Below are 19,247 nucleotides of genomic sequence, written 5' to 3'. Positions count from 1 at the left end.
TTAAAGCCAGTTTCTTGGTTTTCTCCTCCAAAACCAGCTGCAGGGATCCACCCAATGAGGCCTTCATGTTTCTGAACTTACTGTGATCTAAAGCAGGAATTCAGGGACTTCCCTGGTGGTGCAGTGGTTAAGATTCTGTGCTGTCAATGCAGGGGGCTCAGGTTCAATCTCTGGACAGGGAGCTAGATCCCACGTGCCACAGCTAAGACTTGGCATAACCAAATAAATAGGAGAAGGGGACGACAGAGGATGAGATGGTTGGATGGCATCATTGACAAAATGGACATGAGTTTGGCTGGGCTCCGGGAGTTGGTGATGGACAGGGAGGCCTGGCGTGCTGCAGCTCATGGGGTCGCAAAGAGTCAGACACGACTGAGCAACTGAACTGAACTAATAAAACAGGCAGGAACCAGCTCTTGGAGAAACCACATTGGTCCAAGGTGCTGTCCTTGTAAGATTCAGGGAGCTCTGTGTCCCTGGCGTTGCCGTGGGCCTGGGACAGCTGCCCACATTCAGTGACAGTAACACCTGGCTGCTCAGAACCTTCTGGCTCATGGACTTTGCCCTCAGAGTTGAGGCCCAGTGCCCTGGCAGATAGTAGGTGCTCAGGAAGCGCTAATTGAGTGAACACACTTGGCATCTGCCTTCAGGGTGATTACTCACAGGGTGACATCCAGGCAAAGGGCTGACTGTCCTGTCAGTGAGGAAGGGATGGTTTTCTCTTCCATCCCCTTCAGGTGCTTGCGATGCGGTTTTCCTACCCTTGACAAAGGTAAAGTGGAATCTGAGTGGCTGGGGCGGTGAACACCTTGTCACAGAGTTGTAGTGAGTTGGTGTTAAGAATCTATTTATGACTTGTAGGGTTTAGATTACTCTCTGGAAGTACGAAGACAAACAAGTTTGCAAAATAAAATCAATACCACAAAAATAGCTCTCCATAGAGGACTTTCTCAGGATGTCACTAAATTCGTGCCTGTAAAGGTCTGCGGTTGGGAGGATAGATGAGAAATGTCTAAATATACCAGATGAGATGAAGGAAACAGAAGATAGAACAGAGGAATCAGGTTAAAAAAGAAAACAAAAGACCAATCATCTCACTTGGGTATGCTGCAGGAAACCCACTTTAGGAGCAAGCAGGCAGAATTTTATTCTCTCCATGGAAATGAACTAAGGAGCATTTTCCAGTGCCTGAGAGGGCAACGAGAAAAGAGAGAAGTTTGGTCATTTTTGTCTTTATTTTTACTGAGGTAGACAGAGGTGATTGGAAAGAGTTTCTTACAGCTTTGCTCTGGTGTGAGAGCTTTGGGAAACAGTGTTTTTGGGAAACCTATACAGGTGGGTTTCTCCACCTTTATGGGTCATCAAACCTCTACTGATCCTGCAAGACCCCACCAAAATGTCTCCTCCCCTTGGAAGCCCTCCATGATTCGTCCCCCATTTCACTGTCACAATTGTAATGACTCAGTGTCTTATGTATATACGTTACTTATGGTGTCTATCATATTACAGAGGTTATTTTTACACAACTAACACCAGATCCTCTCCTTGAAGGCAGGGTTGTGTCTTACGCCTTGTACATCCTGAATCTAGCAGATTGCCTGACCCTTAGTAGGTGCTCAATAAGCCCTGTGGAATCAATGGAGTGACTCCCAGCCTCATTCTCTCCTAAATGCCTTTCTAGAACAGCTTCATGAGAGGTCCCAGAGGTTAAGGAACCAAAGCCTTAGAAGGCCAGGATTAGGAGCTAGACTTTACAGGGAGAGCCCCGAAAGGACGGCCGGGTGTCTCCCAGCAGCTCCTCTAGTCTGAGGAGGAAAATGATTTCTTTACACCAGACTGCACTTACTAATGTGTCGCCTGAGACAAGTCACTCCAGTCCTCCAATCTTCAGTCTTTTCGTCTGCAAAGTGGGAATCATAACAGACCTTGGAAGGTGGCTGTGAAAATTGAAAGCATTCATTCCCATGACACGTGTAATAGACTGGGCACTTAACAGATGCTCAATAAATCCTAACATTGTCGTTGGCTGCTCTGAAACTGAGGTCTATGTAAACACTAGCGCTAGTTTTTTTAAATGTCAGTTTTATCTTCTTTTCCCATCTGTTTCGTTTAGTCCTTTCCTTTACTCTTTTACACTTAAAAAGCTAAAACATAAAAAAGAAAGTATATAAGTAACGTCGTGGTGGAGCTCCAATGCCTCCTCTTCCATGCAGCCCTCCCTGCCTGCCACCAGGCCAGAGATTCTCCCATCTTTTTTGCTCCCACACTGTTTGTACCATGACATAGCCCTTGTTGGCTAATACCTATTGTGACATTCCCACTCCAAACTCAATCTGTGTGAGTGGGTTCATAGCGCCATCATGTTCTCAGTGGTTTCTCCTACTCTGAATATTCCTCTAATTTAGAAATAGGGCTGGATGTTTTGCACGGGGCTAGATGTGCAGACAAGGCTCCAGCTGGGGAAAGCTGGTTCTAGCCAGATGAAGCAGACTCTTCTGTCCCTGGTAACAGGCATAATGATACCCACTTTGCTAATTTAGAGAGGTTCAGAAATGTAAATGGATAAGAGCTATGACAACCCACTGCAAATTAATGCAGTGAAATCATGTAACCCCTGTTACTTCTATGACATGTGAACCCAAGTTCCCAGCAGGCTTTCCTAAATGTCAGCTAGGCACTCTCTCCCTCTCCCTGTAGATTTCTCTCACTCTGTTCGGGGATTTTTAGGTGTCAGTTCTGTCTTGCCCTGGAGGTGCTCACCAGACCGCGATTCCAGGGGCCTCGCTTTGCTGGAGGTCATTTCCAAAGTACAGCTGAAGCCCGAGGAAGACAGTTTCTTCCCTTCATGTCTAATCTTGTTCTCTTCGTCTGAAACGACTTCTTGTTTCCAAAATCTCAGGAAAGTGAGAAGTTCCTACACCTCAAAGGCCAAGGCTCATCAACTGCTGTGTTATGTGTAAGGCTGTAACCTCAAGGGGCAGCTGGAGGAGGTGTGTATGGAGTGAGAGTCTGTTTTATTTTTGCCAACATCCTAAGCTTATTTACACTTCAACAAAGAATTTTTCTTCTCTTCTGTGAAAGTGCAAATCCAGGGCTTCTTACTGACTTTTATGAACTCAAAATACCTTCAAACTCCACAGCCTCTAAAGTGCAAAAGTGGGATAAGTCCCAAGGACTGTATATTGAAAAATACATTTATTCATTTTATTTTTAAAAATTATTACTATTTTTACATTTAAAAAAAAATTTGGCCATCTCAGGCTGCGTGTGGGTTGTTAGTTCCCTACTCAAGGATTGAACCCATGACCCCTGCCTCAGAAGCTTGGAATCTTAACCACTGGATAGCCAGGGAAGTCCCTATTTATTTAAATTGTATTTTCATACCTACATCCCCAGCTTATTATTTTCTCCTGAACGTTTTTATTTACAAGTAAAATAATATGCTGATCCATTTCATAATACGCTAACATATCTACCAAGTAAAGCATCAGAGAACTAGAAACTAGCAAAATTTATACTAATCACCCAAATCTGATCAAAACCTTTGAGTGGATGAAATCTGATGACCCCAGATGAGGCCCAGAAAATCTCCTTAGTCTTTTATCCATTGTTCCTTATAGACCATTAGCAGGAAGACCTGCATGAGCATGCACTAAACTGGAACAGATAACTAACTCATTTCAACATAAACAAGTGAAGAATGTTATGTACATATGTTAAAATCAAGTGAGATAGCTAACATACCTAGATTTTAAATCTCTGAGAGATTAGGTAATATCTGGATATGTGGTAAAAAAAGGAAAAAAAAAAGTAATTGCTAACAAAACCAAAAAAGTAAGTAAATCAACCTTTTCATTTCCTGTCAAAGAAGTGCCAATATTCTCTCCTTTACACGACACAGGTATCATTTGAAGGGTAACCGTTTCCCGGCAACTCTAGAAAGAGCAGGAGGCAGGCTGTGGTCAGGCCAAGAGCCGAACATCATTCCTGGGCTTTTGTGGATTCAGCGTCTTGACCTGGGCTTCACCTCGTTCTTAGGTTGATAGTGGGGGCCTCTGTGATCCCTTTTTCTCTTTCTAGAAAAGAGCATTAGGGGAGGGGCAATATCCTAGGGAGGACTGGGGGAGGAAAGGGAATTACCATCACTGATTTTCTTATCCGGTTGTCTTAGCTTCAGTGGGGTGAGTTGCACTCTGGAACTCGGCCCCCTTTTCTCCAAGGAGCCCAGGGACCCGTGCCTGAGACTCACAGCCAAGGTCACCTGCCCACCTGCCTGCTCAGAGACCCCCTCCAGGAGCAAGAAGACAGAGCAAGAAGACAGCGCCTACGGGCTTCCAGACTGACCTCCGACTTGCGTGGAAGAAAATAAAAAAAGAAGAAACCCTTCCCCAAACACTCCCAAATGTCTCCCTGAAGAACTCAATGCACTCTTTAAAATAATTATTTTTCCATGGGAACCTTTCTTAGTGGAAAAGAATGATGACAATTAGACAGGAGGCACAGTCCTTGGACTGACAGTTACCTGTTTGAGCCACACGTTTGTCGTCATCAGCTGATTCTTTTCATCCTAAGAAAAGGAAAATTAAATTCAAATTAAGTGAAAATGTGTATTGGATTTTTTTCTTCTTTTTTTGTCACAGAGACTTCTTGAAATCTTAGTTTTGAGCAGTCCAAAGTGGCAAGGATTCTCAACTTAAGAACAGTTAAATGGCATTGAGTGAGTGTTAGTCACTCAGTTGTGTCTGACTCTTTGCAACCCCCCTGGACTATAGCCTGCCAGGCTCCCCTGTCCATGGGATATCCCAGCCAAGGATACTGGAGTGGGTTGCCATTCCCTTCTCCAGGGAATCTTAGCGCCCAGGAATTGAACCCAGGTCTCCTGCATTACAAGGTAGATTCTTTACCATCTGAGCCACCAGGGAAATCCAACAGCATTGGGACCCTACAATATTAGGCATATTTTGTTTAAAATGAAAATAATAATGAGAGCAAGTAGCAGTTCCTTGTGGTGATATTTGTATAAACTGCATAGCCAAAGGCACAGTAAGGGGGTGAAGTAGAATGAAATACTAGCTAAATGGGAGGTGGGCCTTGTGTGATTTTCTAGACGGAATCTTGGGCTCTGAGTCAGTTGAGGGGGGGTGATGATGAGTGGATAAGGCCAATGGGGGAAGACTGTTCTGGGACTTTGGGGACTGCAGTAGCATGGTTTTGCAGAATTTGGGTTATCAAAGTTCACGGATTTCCCCAGGAACCTCATGGCAGAAATGTGAACTTAATAGGAAAATTAAGGTACAGGGTGTGTCAGGGAAAGGTCTGGGCTCCCCAGGGGATCCAGGAGGGAATGGGGTCACCCAGGGACTGTCCCCGGGGCTGTCACCACGGCTCTCTCTGCTCCGACCCCTGCCCACCTTGGCTTGGCTCAGGGGACACTGAGTCAGCCCCGGGCTCAGCCCTGTCTGCTCTTCACCTTGGCAGCTCCAGTAAACCCATCAGAGAGATGCCCTCCTAACCACGGCCCACCTCCCTTCAGCAAGAAGTCCCCCCTCCCCCTACAACAGTGTCGCCATGAAAATGACATTCTGTCCTCGGGTCATCTCACTGGCTTCCCGGGGCTGGTTTTCTCTCATGCTGAGTTATTTTTAAAACTGAAATGGCAGACACGGGGAAAGAAAACAAAATCAAATCTTAGCCTTGACAGCGGGTGAAGGAATGCATGTTCTTTTCAGCTGAGGGCCGGGGATTACTCACCACATCCACCAGCTGAGAGATTTTCAATCCAAAGTAGACTTTTATGGTGTCGTTTGAGTGTAATACGGGGCGAACCCATTTCTGGTAATCTTGGAATAAGTGTCTGAGCAGTGCATCTTCTTCTTCAGCTATGGACCTGAATCCCACAGCGGCTGGATGAACAGGAGGGGACCCGAATTAACCAGGGAGGCGGGACAGCTGACCCCACATCCCCGAACTGGACCGTCGTGTTTTCTAGACAGCCTGATTCAGCGAGGCAGGACTAAGGCTCCTGAGCTTCAGTTAACATTCTCCTATTCCACCTCAGCTCCCTCCCCAACTGCACGTAAATACTCTCCTTGTTTCTTTAGTGTGGTCCCTGTCTGAGACCGTGGATCTTCACCAACCATCCTGTGGTCATCCTTCCATGATGGATATGAAATTGAATCAATATGCTGTATGTCCTAAATTTACACAAGGCTATATGTTGATTACATCTCAATAAAACTGGAAGAAATAAGAAATAAAGGTAGGCTCTATACTTTTCCCTGGAGGAGACCATGGCAAACCACTCCAGTATTCTTGCCTGAAGAATCCCCATAGACAGAGAAGCCTGGTGGGCTACAGTCCATGGGGTCGCAAACGGTTGGACATGACTGAAGTGATTTAGCATGCATGCAGACTCTGTACTTTACCCAGAGCTTTATTTTCTCATAGGACTTTCCCATCATGAGGTCATCACTTGACCCCCGAAGGATCACCCACAGTGCCCGCCTTGTCCTGCCTCACCTCCTGAGGATTGCGGTCTCTGCCTGCATGCACCGCCCACCACCACACCTGGCCTGGCCTCTCCATGTCCCTTTCGAAATCTGTCTATGTTTGTCTTTGTCTGTCCTCCCCACGGGGTCCACGTTGTTTGATGATGTTCATCCAGCACATAGCACAGTGCTCGGCCACACCAGGAGCTCACCGTGTATCTGTCTAATGAATGAGCCAATGGAGGGAGTGGCCAGGCCCATTTCCCATGCACCCAGCCTGTGGTCACAGAACAGCCACCACGTGGCCTGTCTGCTCTGTCCCTTCCTCCTGCGCAAGACCTCCCTTACGACAACCAGCTTCTGACAACTCTTCTCTGCCCCTAAATGTTCGAAAGTCCTAGTTTCAAGCTTTAACTCTCAAACTGAAGAAATGGTTTAGGAACTTGTTCTCGAGGTCAGTTTTGTTTCTTTTCAGGGCTGTGCTATCCAATTTCAAACCAGGAAGATTTTCATTGTTTTATACATATTTTTTAATTTAAAAGATTTAAAAAATTAATTAATTATGGCTGCACCAGCATGTGCAGGATCTTAGTCCCCTGACCTGGAATCAAACTTGTCCCCCCTGCATTAGAATCTCAGTCGTAACCACTGGACCACCAGGCACGTCCCTCCTTGTTGTTTAAACTATGCTCCCCTTCCTCTCTCCAGGATGCTCTTCAATCCTACAGTGACTCATTCCACACCCTCTGCTTTCCCGTAGAAAACCTTCTCTTGCCACTGAGAGGCACACACATGATGGGCAAGGTCACGTGCAAGACACACCCCTACATTTGATCAATGAAAACCATGAGATTCTTTGTTGGAAGAAAAGCAAAGTCACATTCATTCCCCATAGATGTGTGGGACCTCCACTTCACTGGGGAGTGGTGATTCTCAGCGTAGCTGGCAACATCCTCACGGGGTGAGCAGGGTGTGGATAATGGGGCTGATGCTCTGGGTGCCACACCCTCTCTGTTCTGTGCCAGAAAGCTGATGAAGATGCATCTGAGTGGCGGAGGTGCGACCTTACATTTGCGCTTACTAACTCAAAGGGCTGGGCTTTCCTGGTGGCTCAGTGGTGAAAAAAAAAAAAATCCACCTGCAATGCAGGAGACGTGAGTTTGATCCCTGGGTCGGGAAAGATCTCCTGGAGAAGGAAATGGCAACCTGCTCCAGTACTCTTTCTTGCCTGGGAAATCCCAAGGACATAGATAGAAGCCTGGTGGGCTACAGCCCATGGGTTTGCAAAGAGTCAGACACAGCTGAGCACACCCACAGACACTCAAAGGGCTAACCAGTCTTAAACTTGGATACTTCATCTATTCTTAGCCAGCAGAACTGCACTGAAGAGCAGGTCAGCGGGCGGTGGCCAGGACAGGCCTCCGACCAGGCCCTAAAGCCTTCCTGGAAATGTGGGCAGAGGAGAAATAGAGATCGAAATTTCCTGAAGCCTTCTGAGAGAGGAGGCTGCCCTTTACGAATTCCCTACCGGACAACCGGGCTTAGTTTCCTTCCAAACACCAGGCAGCTCTGATGGCTCCCAGCTCCTCCGCGGGCGCCGCCCTGACCTCAGACCCCCATCACCGCCCCGGTGGATCCGTGCGCTGCCCGCTAATTGCTGCGCTCACCCCTTCACAGTCCATTTTCCGCCCAGCGGCTGGATCATCGCTTAAAAGCCGGGGAGGATCTTGTCAGCTTCCTGCTCAAATCCTCCCCGTGGTTTCCCATCAAACTTGAGGAAAAACAGCCCAGTTCTTACCATGGCCTCCCAGGCCCTACAGGGCGCCTACCCGCTCCCATCCGGGCCTCGCCCCTCATCCCCAGGGCCTCGGACACCCCCCCCCCCACATCACATACACACCACACACACACCGCACACACACACCACATACACACTACACACACACCAAACACATCACACACACCACACACACATCACATACACACCACATACACACATCATATACGCACACATCACATTCACACCACACCACACCGCACACCACACACACACCGCACACCACACATACACATCACATACACATCACATACACACCACACACACCATACACACCACACACACACCGCACACCGCACACCACACACACACCACACACACATCATATCCACCACACATGCACATCACATACCACACACACCACACACACACACCACACACACACCACACACACACCACACACACCACACATACACCACCCGCACATCACATACACACCACACACACCACACACACATCACATACACACATCACACACACATCACACACATCACACACACCACACACACCACATACACACTGCACACCACACACACCACACACACACCGCACACCACACATACACATCACATACACATCAAACACACAATACACACCACACACACACCGCACACCACACACACACCACACACACATCATATCCACCACACACGCACATCACATACACACCACACACACCACACACACACACCACACACATCACATACATACCACATACTCACCACACACACCACACACACATCACACACACACATCACACACATCACACACATCACACACACCACACACACCACATACACACTGCACACCACACATACCACATACACACTGCACACCACACACACCACACACACCACACACACCACACACACATCACATACACACCACACATACATCACATACACCACACACACATCACATACACACCACACACACATCACACACACATCACATATACACCACACACACACACATCACATACACCACACACACATCACATACATACCACACACCACACACACCACATACATACCACACACCACACACACACATTACGCACACCACACACACATCACATACCACACACACATCACACACATCACACACACCACACACATCACACACACCATACACACCACACATACATCACATACACACCACACACACATCACACATACCACACACACACATCACATACACACCACACACACACATCACATACACACCACACACACACCACACACACATCATATCCACCACACACACACTGCGCACCACACACACCACACGCACACATCACACACACACCGCACACCACATACATCACATACATACCACACACATACCACACACACCACACACACACATCACATACACACCACATGCACACCACACACATCACACACACCACACACACACCACACACACATCATATCCACCACATACACACTGCGCACCACACACACCACACGCACACATCACACACACACCGCACACCACATACATCATATACACACCACACACATACCACACACACACATCACATACACACCACATGCACACCACACACATCACACACACCACACACACACCGCACACCACATACATCACATACACACCACACACATACCACACACACCACACACACACATCACATACACACCACATGCACACCACACACATCACACACACCACACACACACCACACACACATCATATCCACTGCACACACATGCACATCACATACACACTGCACACACTGCACACCATACACACCACATACACACCACACATCATATCCACCACACACACCACACATGCACATTGAATACACACCACACACAGACCGCACACCACACACACCACACACATCACACACACACCGCACACCACACACACACCACACACATCACACACACCATACACACATCATATATACACCACACACACACCACACACACCACACACATCACACATACAACATATACACCACACACACACACCACATAACACCTATACATATACCACACACACCACATACACACATCATATACACCACACACACACTGCACACCACACAATACACATATCACACGTACCACACACATACCTACCACACACCCACTATACACAACACATACCAGACACACACCACACATACAACACATATAAACACACCACATACACACCACACATACCGCAACACACCAGGCACCACATACCACACATATACCCACCATACCCACAGCATACCCACCACGAACACTACACACAACACACACGCCACATCCATCACACACAACACACACAAAACACCCACCGCACACACACAACACGCACCACTCATGCATACCGTATGGGCTTCTTGGCTGGAATGGCCTTACGTCATCATGGTTTGGGACGTGTGAGAAGCATCCTAAGAAAGGCAGAGACTGGGCCGCGGAACTTCCTTCCTGGCAGGATAACCTGTCAGTTTGCAGGCAGTGGGAGCTGCGTGCTGGGAAGGGTCTCCTAAGACTGTGACCTGATCTTCCCCAGCCCCTGTGGCCCCCAAGCCCACTCGCTCTGAGAGGACGGCTGGACCCTGCTCTTCACCAGCTTCCAGAGGGAAGCGAGCAGACGTGCTCTCAGGACTGTGTGGGTTCTGATTCTGTGACCCACGTCAGAAGCTCAGCTCCTCTGAGTTGAGGAGGAAAAGGTGTAATTCTGTCCTGCCTCTTACGGGCTGGATGTTTGTCCTGTAAAATCCATATGTTGAAGCCCAAACCCCCAGCGTGACTGCATTTGGAGACATGTGTGTGCGCCAAGTTGCTTCAGTCATGTCTGACTCATTGTGAACCTACTGGCTATAGCCCGCCAGGCTCCTCTGTCCATGGGATTCTCCAGGCAAGAATCCTGGAGAGGGTTGCCATGCCCTCCTCCATGGAATCCTCCCAGCCCAGGGAATGAACCCACATCTGCAGCTCCTGCATTGGCAGGTGGGTTCTTTACCGCTGAGCCACCAGGGAAGCCAGCATTTGAAGACAGGACCTAACAAGAGGTAATAAAGGCTAAGTCTGGTTATAGGGGTGGGGCCCTAGTCCGACAGGGTTGGGGTCCGCATAAGAAGAGGAGGGGACCCCTGGACTCTCCTCCGGGTAGCACAGTGGGGAGGTCATGTGGGGACACAGCCAGAGGCAGCTGTTTACAGCCAGGAGGGCGCTCTCACCAGACACCAAGCTTGCTGGCACCTTGCTCATGGATTTCTAGTCTCCAGGACAGTGAGAAAAGAAGTTTGTTTCAAGCACCCAGTCTGTGGTATTTTGTTATGGTGGCCTGAGCTGACTAGTACAAAAGGGTCTTGACCAAAACAGACCTTACCAATAAAGAGAAGACAAAGGCCAAAGGTTGGATGCTTTCTGCCTAGTATCTTCCCCAAATAGAAACTGAAGTCATCGATGTTATTGAAGCAGATGTAGAGGACAGGCCTGGAAATGTTTCTGGTTTGTTCTTATAAAATAGGATGTTATGAGGCAGGGCAAGTACTTCCATGTTGATTCTTCAAGGCTAGGGCCTCAGTAAACATGAGCTGATTCTAGGGAATGAGCAAATGAATGAATAAATGCACAGAAGGCTATAATTTTCTTGAGGGGTCGGAGCACGGGACCAGCTCGTGGCTCCAGAAGATGTAAAACCACAGATGTTCTCAGGATTTCCAGGATGAGTGGTCTCAAGAAATAAATGGATTCCTTCTAATATACAACACAAACGGACTTATTTATGAAACAGAGACAGACTCACAGACATAGAGAAGAGCTTAGTGGTTGCCAAGGTAGGGGGTCGGGGAGGGAAGGACTGGGAGGGTGGGATTAGCAGATGCCAACTGTGATGTATAAGATGGATAGGGACCTCCCTGGCGGTCCAGTGGTTACGAGTCTGCCTTCCAATGCAGGGAACGTGGGTTTGATCCCTGGTCAGGGAAACTAAAGCTTCACACAGCAACTACGGAGGCCTCGTGCTCGGGAGCCCATGCACCACAACCGAGAAAAGCCTGCGTGCCACAGCTAGGGGACCTCACACGGCCCAGTGAAAAATCCCACGTGCAGCAAAGAAGGTCCCCTGGGCCCCAACTAAGACCCAATGCAGCCAAATTAATTAATCAATTAATTTAACAACACAGTCCCACTGTATAGCACAGGGACCTATTTCAATATCCTATGATTAAACCATAATGGAGAAGAAAATGGAAAAGAATATATACATGTATAATTGAATCCCTTTGTTATGCAGCAGAAATTAGCACAACACTGTAAATCAACTATACTTCCATAACACTTAAAAAACAAATTTAAGAAAGAAACAGATTCCTGAGAAGTTGTGTGTAAACCAGATTTTTGCAAATGGACTTATATTTCAAACTCATTAGATAAGACCACTCTTCTAAGTTACATCTCAGTGATTCACTGACAAGTCAGAAAACTGCTCTTGGAAGATGAGTGAGGCTCCTCCCCGCTCTGCTATGGGGGTTTCGTTCCCCAGAGTCAGCTTCCTGCGGGGAGGGATGGGAGAGCATTTCAGCATTAATTAAAGAGGAGAGAAAGAGGAATGATAAAGACATGAAGACAGTAGAGCTGGAAAGGACTTTCAGACACGTAAGCCCCTCACTTTACAGGTGAAGACGCAGGAGAACTGGGAGGGGCCACCCACAGAATGAGGGGCGCTGTGGTCTTCTGACTCCCAGCTTGCCATCCTTTCCACTGGCTCATGAAGTTCTTCACGGATTAAGGAGGCAAAGACTGTTCCCTTCAGCGTGTCTCCCTGCCACAGAAAATCTGCTCCAGCAGTTCACGTCTGTGAATGCACACTCAATGTTGCTGCTATTTTTGTTGCTGTGGGGGTAGCACTGTATTTTCCAAACTGTTGTTTCAAGTTGTGTATCTTTGGGGAGCATGGTGTTCTTAAACCAGGTCCCGGGTGGGGTTTGTGCGGTCTTGGGGAGACACTCGACCCTGCTGAGAGTGTTCTGTAACCTGCCCCCCAACCTCCTCTGCAGCAGGGGGCATCCAGCAGGCTGCTTTGCTGTGGGTTTTGGGGGGCAGGGGTGGGCTTCTTGGACGGGTGCTGCTCTGAGGTCACTCTCTGAGGAAGGGGATGCCCAGCGCTTTACAGTCACAGAACAGAGCTATCCTGCTTCAGACTGGACAAGGGTCTCCCCACGTTTCCCTGTAGCCTCCCCAACATACACACACATTCACACTGTCTAATGCACACATACATCTTTAGAGAGTGCGTGCTGCCTGTTAGAAATGCTTTTCACCATCTCTTTTGGTGAAAAAGAAATTTTGCTTCCCCCTGGAACTTGTTTCTCTCCCTTTCTTCTCTTTTTCTTAGTCTTTTTTTTTTTTTGCCTGCCATGTGGCTTGTGGGATTTTAGTTCTCTGGCCAGGGACTGAACCCTTGGCCTCAGCTGTGAAAGCACAGTCTTAACCACTGCACTGCTAGGGAACTCCCATTTCTACTTAACCGTTTTGCCTCAGTTTTCTTTGTCAAAATCTTTCCCCTGGGACCATATAAGCAGCCCCGCAGGCAAAGGGCCAAAAAAAAAAAAAAAAAAAAGGAAGAACCAGAGTGCACCTGAGAGCAATGTGGAGGACAGACAGACAGACAGACAGGGCTGCAACGCCCTGCCTGATCCTAGCGGCATCCTCCTCTTGAAACTGGCTAGGGGCCGTGCTGCAGGAGGGCTCACTGCCCTCGGCTCAGGCCACCGAGCCTCTTGCCAAACTCATCACTCAATAGAATGAAGAATCTAATAAATATTTATCCACATGGAGAGGCCCCGAATTCAGACTCAGAGACGAGAGTCTGCTCCGGATTCCAGGCCGTGAAAGCAGGGCCGTAGATGACGGGGAAAGTGCAGCCACCCACACGCTCTGTGCCTCCAGGGTCTTGACATCCGTGAAACAGCCATAAACGAGACCACTTACTGCCAATATCTGCTGTTCCCCAAAATACAAAAAGAGCCGGCGTGTAAGCTGCACCCTTGATTGGAGAACAGGCCTTCAACCCTGGCTGCAGCGGAGAAGGGATCCAGGTAAAGGTAACTTAAGCTACCCCGGGACCGGGTGCTGGCTGTGATAAGCTTAGGGCTCTCTCCACACCAGAGGGTGGAATCGAGACAGATTTGGATTGGCTGCCCAGAACCAGCTTGAGACCAATTTTTCTTTGGAACCTAGGACTTGAGGCTCTGCTCTCTTTATTCCTCAGGACTGTTTCCTCTCCTTTCTTTGGAGGCTCAGACTCTGCGCCCTCCTCACCCGCACATCAATAATCACTTTCATCAAAATTTTGACAAACTCTCTCACACTGAAATACGAATAACTGATAAAACTTAATAGATGATAAAAAGATGACAAAGTAGTGAATATAACTGAAAAGAAGCAGACTCTCAGGTAAAAAGAACAAACCAGTGGTTACCAGTGCGGACAGGGGAGGGTAATACAAGGCAGGGGATAAAGATGAATAAGCCATTAGGTATAAAGTAAGCTGCGAGGACATGTGTACAGCACAGAGAATATAGTGAATACCTTAGAGTAACTATGGAGGAAGTGTGGCTTTCCTGGTGGCTTAGTGGTAAAGAATCCACCTGCCTATGCAGGAGATGTAGATTTTTATCCCTGGGTTGGGAAGATCCCCTGGAGAAGGAAATGGCAACACACTCCAGTATTCTTGCCTAGAGAATCCCATGGACAGGGCTACAGTCCACAGGGTTGCAAAGAGTCAGACATGACTTTGCAACTGAACAACAACATAAAGGGAGTATCACCTTTAAAAATTGTGAATCAGGACTTCCCTGGGGGCTCACCCTGATGCTGGGAGGGATTGAGGGCAGGAGGAGAAGGGGACGACAGAGGATGAGATGGCTGGATGGCATCACCGACTCGATGGACGTGAGTTTGAGTAAACTCCCGGAGTTAGTGATGGACAGGGAGGCCTGGCGTGCTGCAATTCATGGGGTTGCAAAAAGTCGGACATGAGTGAGTGGGGGCTCAGTGGTGAAGACTCTACCTGCCAAGGTAGGAGAGGTGGGTTCAAGCCCTGATCCAGGAAGATCCCACATGCCTCTAAGCCCACAACTACTGAGCCTGTGCTCTAGAGCCTGGGAACCCCAACAAGAGAAGCCACCTCAGTGAGAAGCCCGAGCACCATACCGAGGAGGAGGCCCTGCTCGCCGCAACTAGAGAAGAGCCCAGCAATGAAGATCCAGCACGGCCAAAAATAAGCAAACAAATAAAATAATTAAAAAGTTGAGAGTCACCATATTGTACACCTGTAACATATAATATAAATGAACCCTACTTCAAACTTAATAGGTGAAACTTCCCATGATTATTTATGATTTTACTGAAAATGCCACCCCTGTTTATTCTCAGCTAGGAGAGAAAACAGATAACTGAAGAATTTCAGATCTCAGCAAGTATTGTTGAGAGAGGTATATACTTTGTTTGACACCTTTTGGTGTATTTTGGTTTTGCCTTTCATTCATTATCACTACCTCATCCAAAAAAAAAATTTATTCCCACAAATAGCCTCTTCTGCCAATATGTATAGCTAGCCCTCAGGAGGGACTCAAATAATAAATATTTGATGGCTTTTTGCTAGCATGAGAGCTTCTCAGAACAACCATTCCTCCATGCATCCCCCACCCTGGAACAATTCCTAGGATACGGTAGACCTTCAGTAAATATTTTTTTAATGAATAACTCACGTCATCTTGAGTTAAGAGTGATGGGAAGGGGAATAAGATTCTGTCCCTATTTCTGGAGTTGACAAAAGTGTGGCCGTAGACAGCAATCCTTCCACCAAGACCAGGAAAACAGAAATGAGGGCTTGTGCCTTGCCGTTGGAAAAAGGTAGCTTTGTGTGAGAAAGGGAAACAGTTTTCTTTACGATGAGCAGAGAAGTAAACTTAAGGAAAGGTGGCACGGATCTAGAAATAGAAAGAGACTCTCCAGCGGATCTAGAAACGCTCACAAACCGCAGAGTGACCACAGGCGACTACGTGGACTTGTTACGGATCCGTGACAGGTGCATACAGCTAGGCACACATTTCCAGACTCCCGCAGCACACGTAGGAAAGCCGGGGGCCAGGCTCTCGTCCGATTCCAACTGTCTTATGCAGCTGTCACTGCGTGCAGAGCAGCAGGCGTGGGAGAGCCTGCTGAGGGTGAGCCTGAGGGTTTATGCTAACCAGCCCTGCTGACCCAGGAGATGGCTTCTCTGCGGAAAGAGTGCTGGGAATCAATTCCTGCATGGGAAATCGGATGCTCTAGTAACTAAGGCAGAGAAACACCAGACATGAATTGCATAGACGCTGATTATGTTTATGATTAATTGCATGCTAAAACACACAGAAGTTTATTATTATTTTTATGATTGGCAGGGGGCACTGCAAGTTTAGGACCAGTAGCTGCAAACTATTTAGAATGGACAGACAACGAGGTCCTACTGAACTGCACAGGGACCTATATCCAGTCTCTTGGGATTAAAAATAACGGGAAAAAACCACTTTAAAAAACATATGTATTTGTATAACCAAGTCCCTTTGCTGTACAGCAGAGACTGACCCAGCACTGTAAATCAACTATACTTCAATAAAAAAAGACTTTGAAGAAATCAAATTTAGTGATATTTCAAACTGGATTCAGTGCTCTCTGCACTTAGAAATGACTCTGTGTGTTTTTGAGCCCCAGGTGTGAGCACAGGCTACGTTTTTGAAGATATAATAATGTTCAGGTGTGTGTGTGAGTCACAGGATTTTAAATCCAAGAGTTATTTCAGGACTTGGGCAAGTCGATCTCAGTGCCTCTGGTTCTCCATCTGAAAATGACAATACTCATACATGGCCAAAACCCTAGTGACAAATAAATACAAATTGCTACAGGAACTACACTGTTTTCTCTCCATCTGTCTCCTGGCTCTGTATGGAATCTGGTGTCAGGGGAAGAGCTTTCTGTTCTTAAGTCCCAGGAAAAGTGAAATGATTCCCACACTCAGAAAGCTGGCAGATGACGGTGACCACTGTTCCCTAAGCTTCCCAGTTACTTTCTCCCACTTTCCTTTCATGCCCTCTGTCTCCTTTATTTGTCCTCATTCTTTATTAAAAATGCCTTTATTTTCTGGCGGATGATAGTCACAGAAAACTTGCACAGCTTCACGGACATCTGCTTAACTGTGATGTAAAAACATACTAAATATACCTCCACACACAAATGTATGAACGTACTTCTATATCTGCACAATATCTTGGACAATAAGCATCTATGCACAGCTATAGTGATTGTTAATAAATACGATACTAAAATGTTGACATAATCAATCCCTATGCCAAATATTTTAACAATTCTCTGAGTACCATTCAGTACACTTGATAACATTTCCCCTGCTTTCATATCTTCCTACCAAGCTCATAGTGATTCCAAAGGAATAACACAGTCAATGGCAAAAGTATAAACATTATGGAATTCATATGATTTCTTTAGCAATATAGAGACTTCATGGAATTACTCACTGGAGCTACATTTTTAAAGGTTATCTTAAAGAGTAACCAAAAAATACCTACACATCACATTTTTTAATCCTGACATTATCAGCAGCAGCAACGATCAAGTTTTCATTTGCTTCAACTTGAGCTTACCTGAGTGGGTGACACCAAGGACGCTGAACACCAGGATAAAGTCCGCAAGCATTATGATGTCGGCTGGAGAGAGATAATGCCTTCCTCCTCTTTAACAACAGGATATTTCCATCAGAAAGGGGGGTTTTGAAGAGAAAACGAGAGCTTCAAAGTCCAGAGTGGAACCCAGAGGATGAGGACACCTGGATAGGGGAAACCAGGCTCAAGCTGGCTGGTATCAGCCTGAGGTCTCTGAAAGCACACCTCATTGATTCCCAGTCAGCTGTCAGATCGTGTAAGTCTGAGAACTATCTCTGGGTCCTAACTCCTGACTTATTAATTCACTCTCCTGCCAGGAGACACGGGGCAATGGAGAGGGGGTGAAGGGTGAAGCTGACAGCTCTGAGTGCTCTGTGCTGTTTTGCTCATGCTTGGAGAGCTGTGTAAAAGGGAGAAACCGTGAATGAAGACACGCAACACGAAAGCCACTGCAAGTTTCTCCTACACGTTCTCCATCGTCTTTCGTTTTGGACTTGCAGCTTAAGAACAGTGAATACGAGTCAAAAGCTACAGATCCCAGTTATGAAACAAACCCTGGGGATGTTTGTACATGGAGACGATAGTTAATAATGCTGCTGTACTCACTCAGTCATGTCTGACTCTTTGTGACCCTATGGACTGCAGCCCGCCAGGCTCCTCTGTCCACGGGATTTCCCAGGCAAGAATTGCTGGAGTGGGTTGCCGTGCCTTCCCCCAGGGGATCCTCCTGACCCAGGGATCGAACCCGCCTCTGCTGCATCACAGGTGAATTTTTTACCGCTGAGCCACCAGGGAAGGCCATAGTTAATAATACTGTACTGCATATTTGAAAGTTGCTAAGAGAGTAGGTCTTTTTTTTTTTTTTTTGAGAGTAGATCTTAAAAGCTCTCATCACGAGAAAAAAAACCTTTTTGTAACCGCGTGTACTTATGGGTGTTCACTAGACATGGTGGTGGTCATTTCACTAGGTATACAAATACCCAATCTTTATGTGGTGACCCTGAAACTAACACAGTGTTATATGGCAATTGCCCCTCAGTGTTTGAATTTTAATTCTATTTATTTATTGATATCTGGCCGCACTGGATCCTCACCGCTGCACCCGGGCTTTCTCTAGCTGCATGAGCTGGGGCTACTCTGCAGTCGTGTTGTGAGACTTCTCACTGCGGGGCTTCTCTCGTTGCAGAGCGCAGGCTCTAGGGTGTGCAGGCTCAGTCGCTGTGGCTCA

The 19,247-nt window shown here is 47.1% G+C and overlaps 1 protein-coding gene across 1 annotated transcript in view; it reads right to left on the bottom strand.

Annotated features, from left to right (window-relative positions):
- CHRNB3 (cholinergic receptor nicotinic beta 3 subunit) overlaps nt 1-18,053 on the bottom strand; it is a 32,056-nt gene extending 14,003 nt beyond the window's left edge. Inside the window, exons 1-3 of the mRNA XM_069572950.1 lie at nt 18,002-18,053; nt 5,752-5,903; nt 4,523-4,567 (exon numbers count right to left, since the gene is read on the bottom strand). Coding sequence (XP_069429051.1) covers nt 4,523-4,567; nt 5,752-5,903; nt 18,002-18,053 — 249 coding nt within the window. The remainder of the gene's footprint in view (nt 1-4,522; nt 4,568-5,751; nt 5,904-18,001) is intronic.
- Between the last annotated feature and the right edge of the window lie 1,194 nt (nt 18,054-19,247).

The sequence above is a fragment of the Ovis canadensis genome, chromosome 26 (genome assembly GCF_042477335.2).
Source record: "Ovis canadensis isolate MfBH-ARS-UI-01 breed Bighorn chromosome 26, ARS-UI_OviCan_v2, whole genome shotgun sequence".
Lineage (NCBI taxonomy): Eukaryota > Metazoa > Chordata > Mammalia > Artiodactyla > Bovidae > Ovis > Ovis canadensis.
This window is presented reverse-complemented; position numbering and strand designations above follow the sequence as displayed.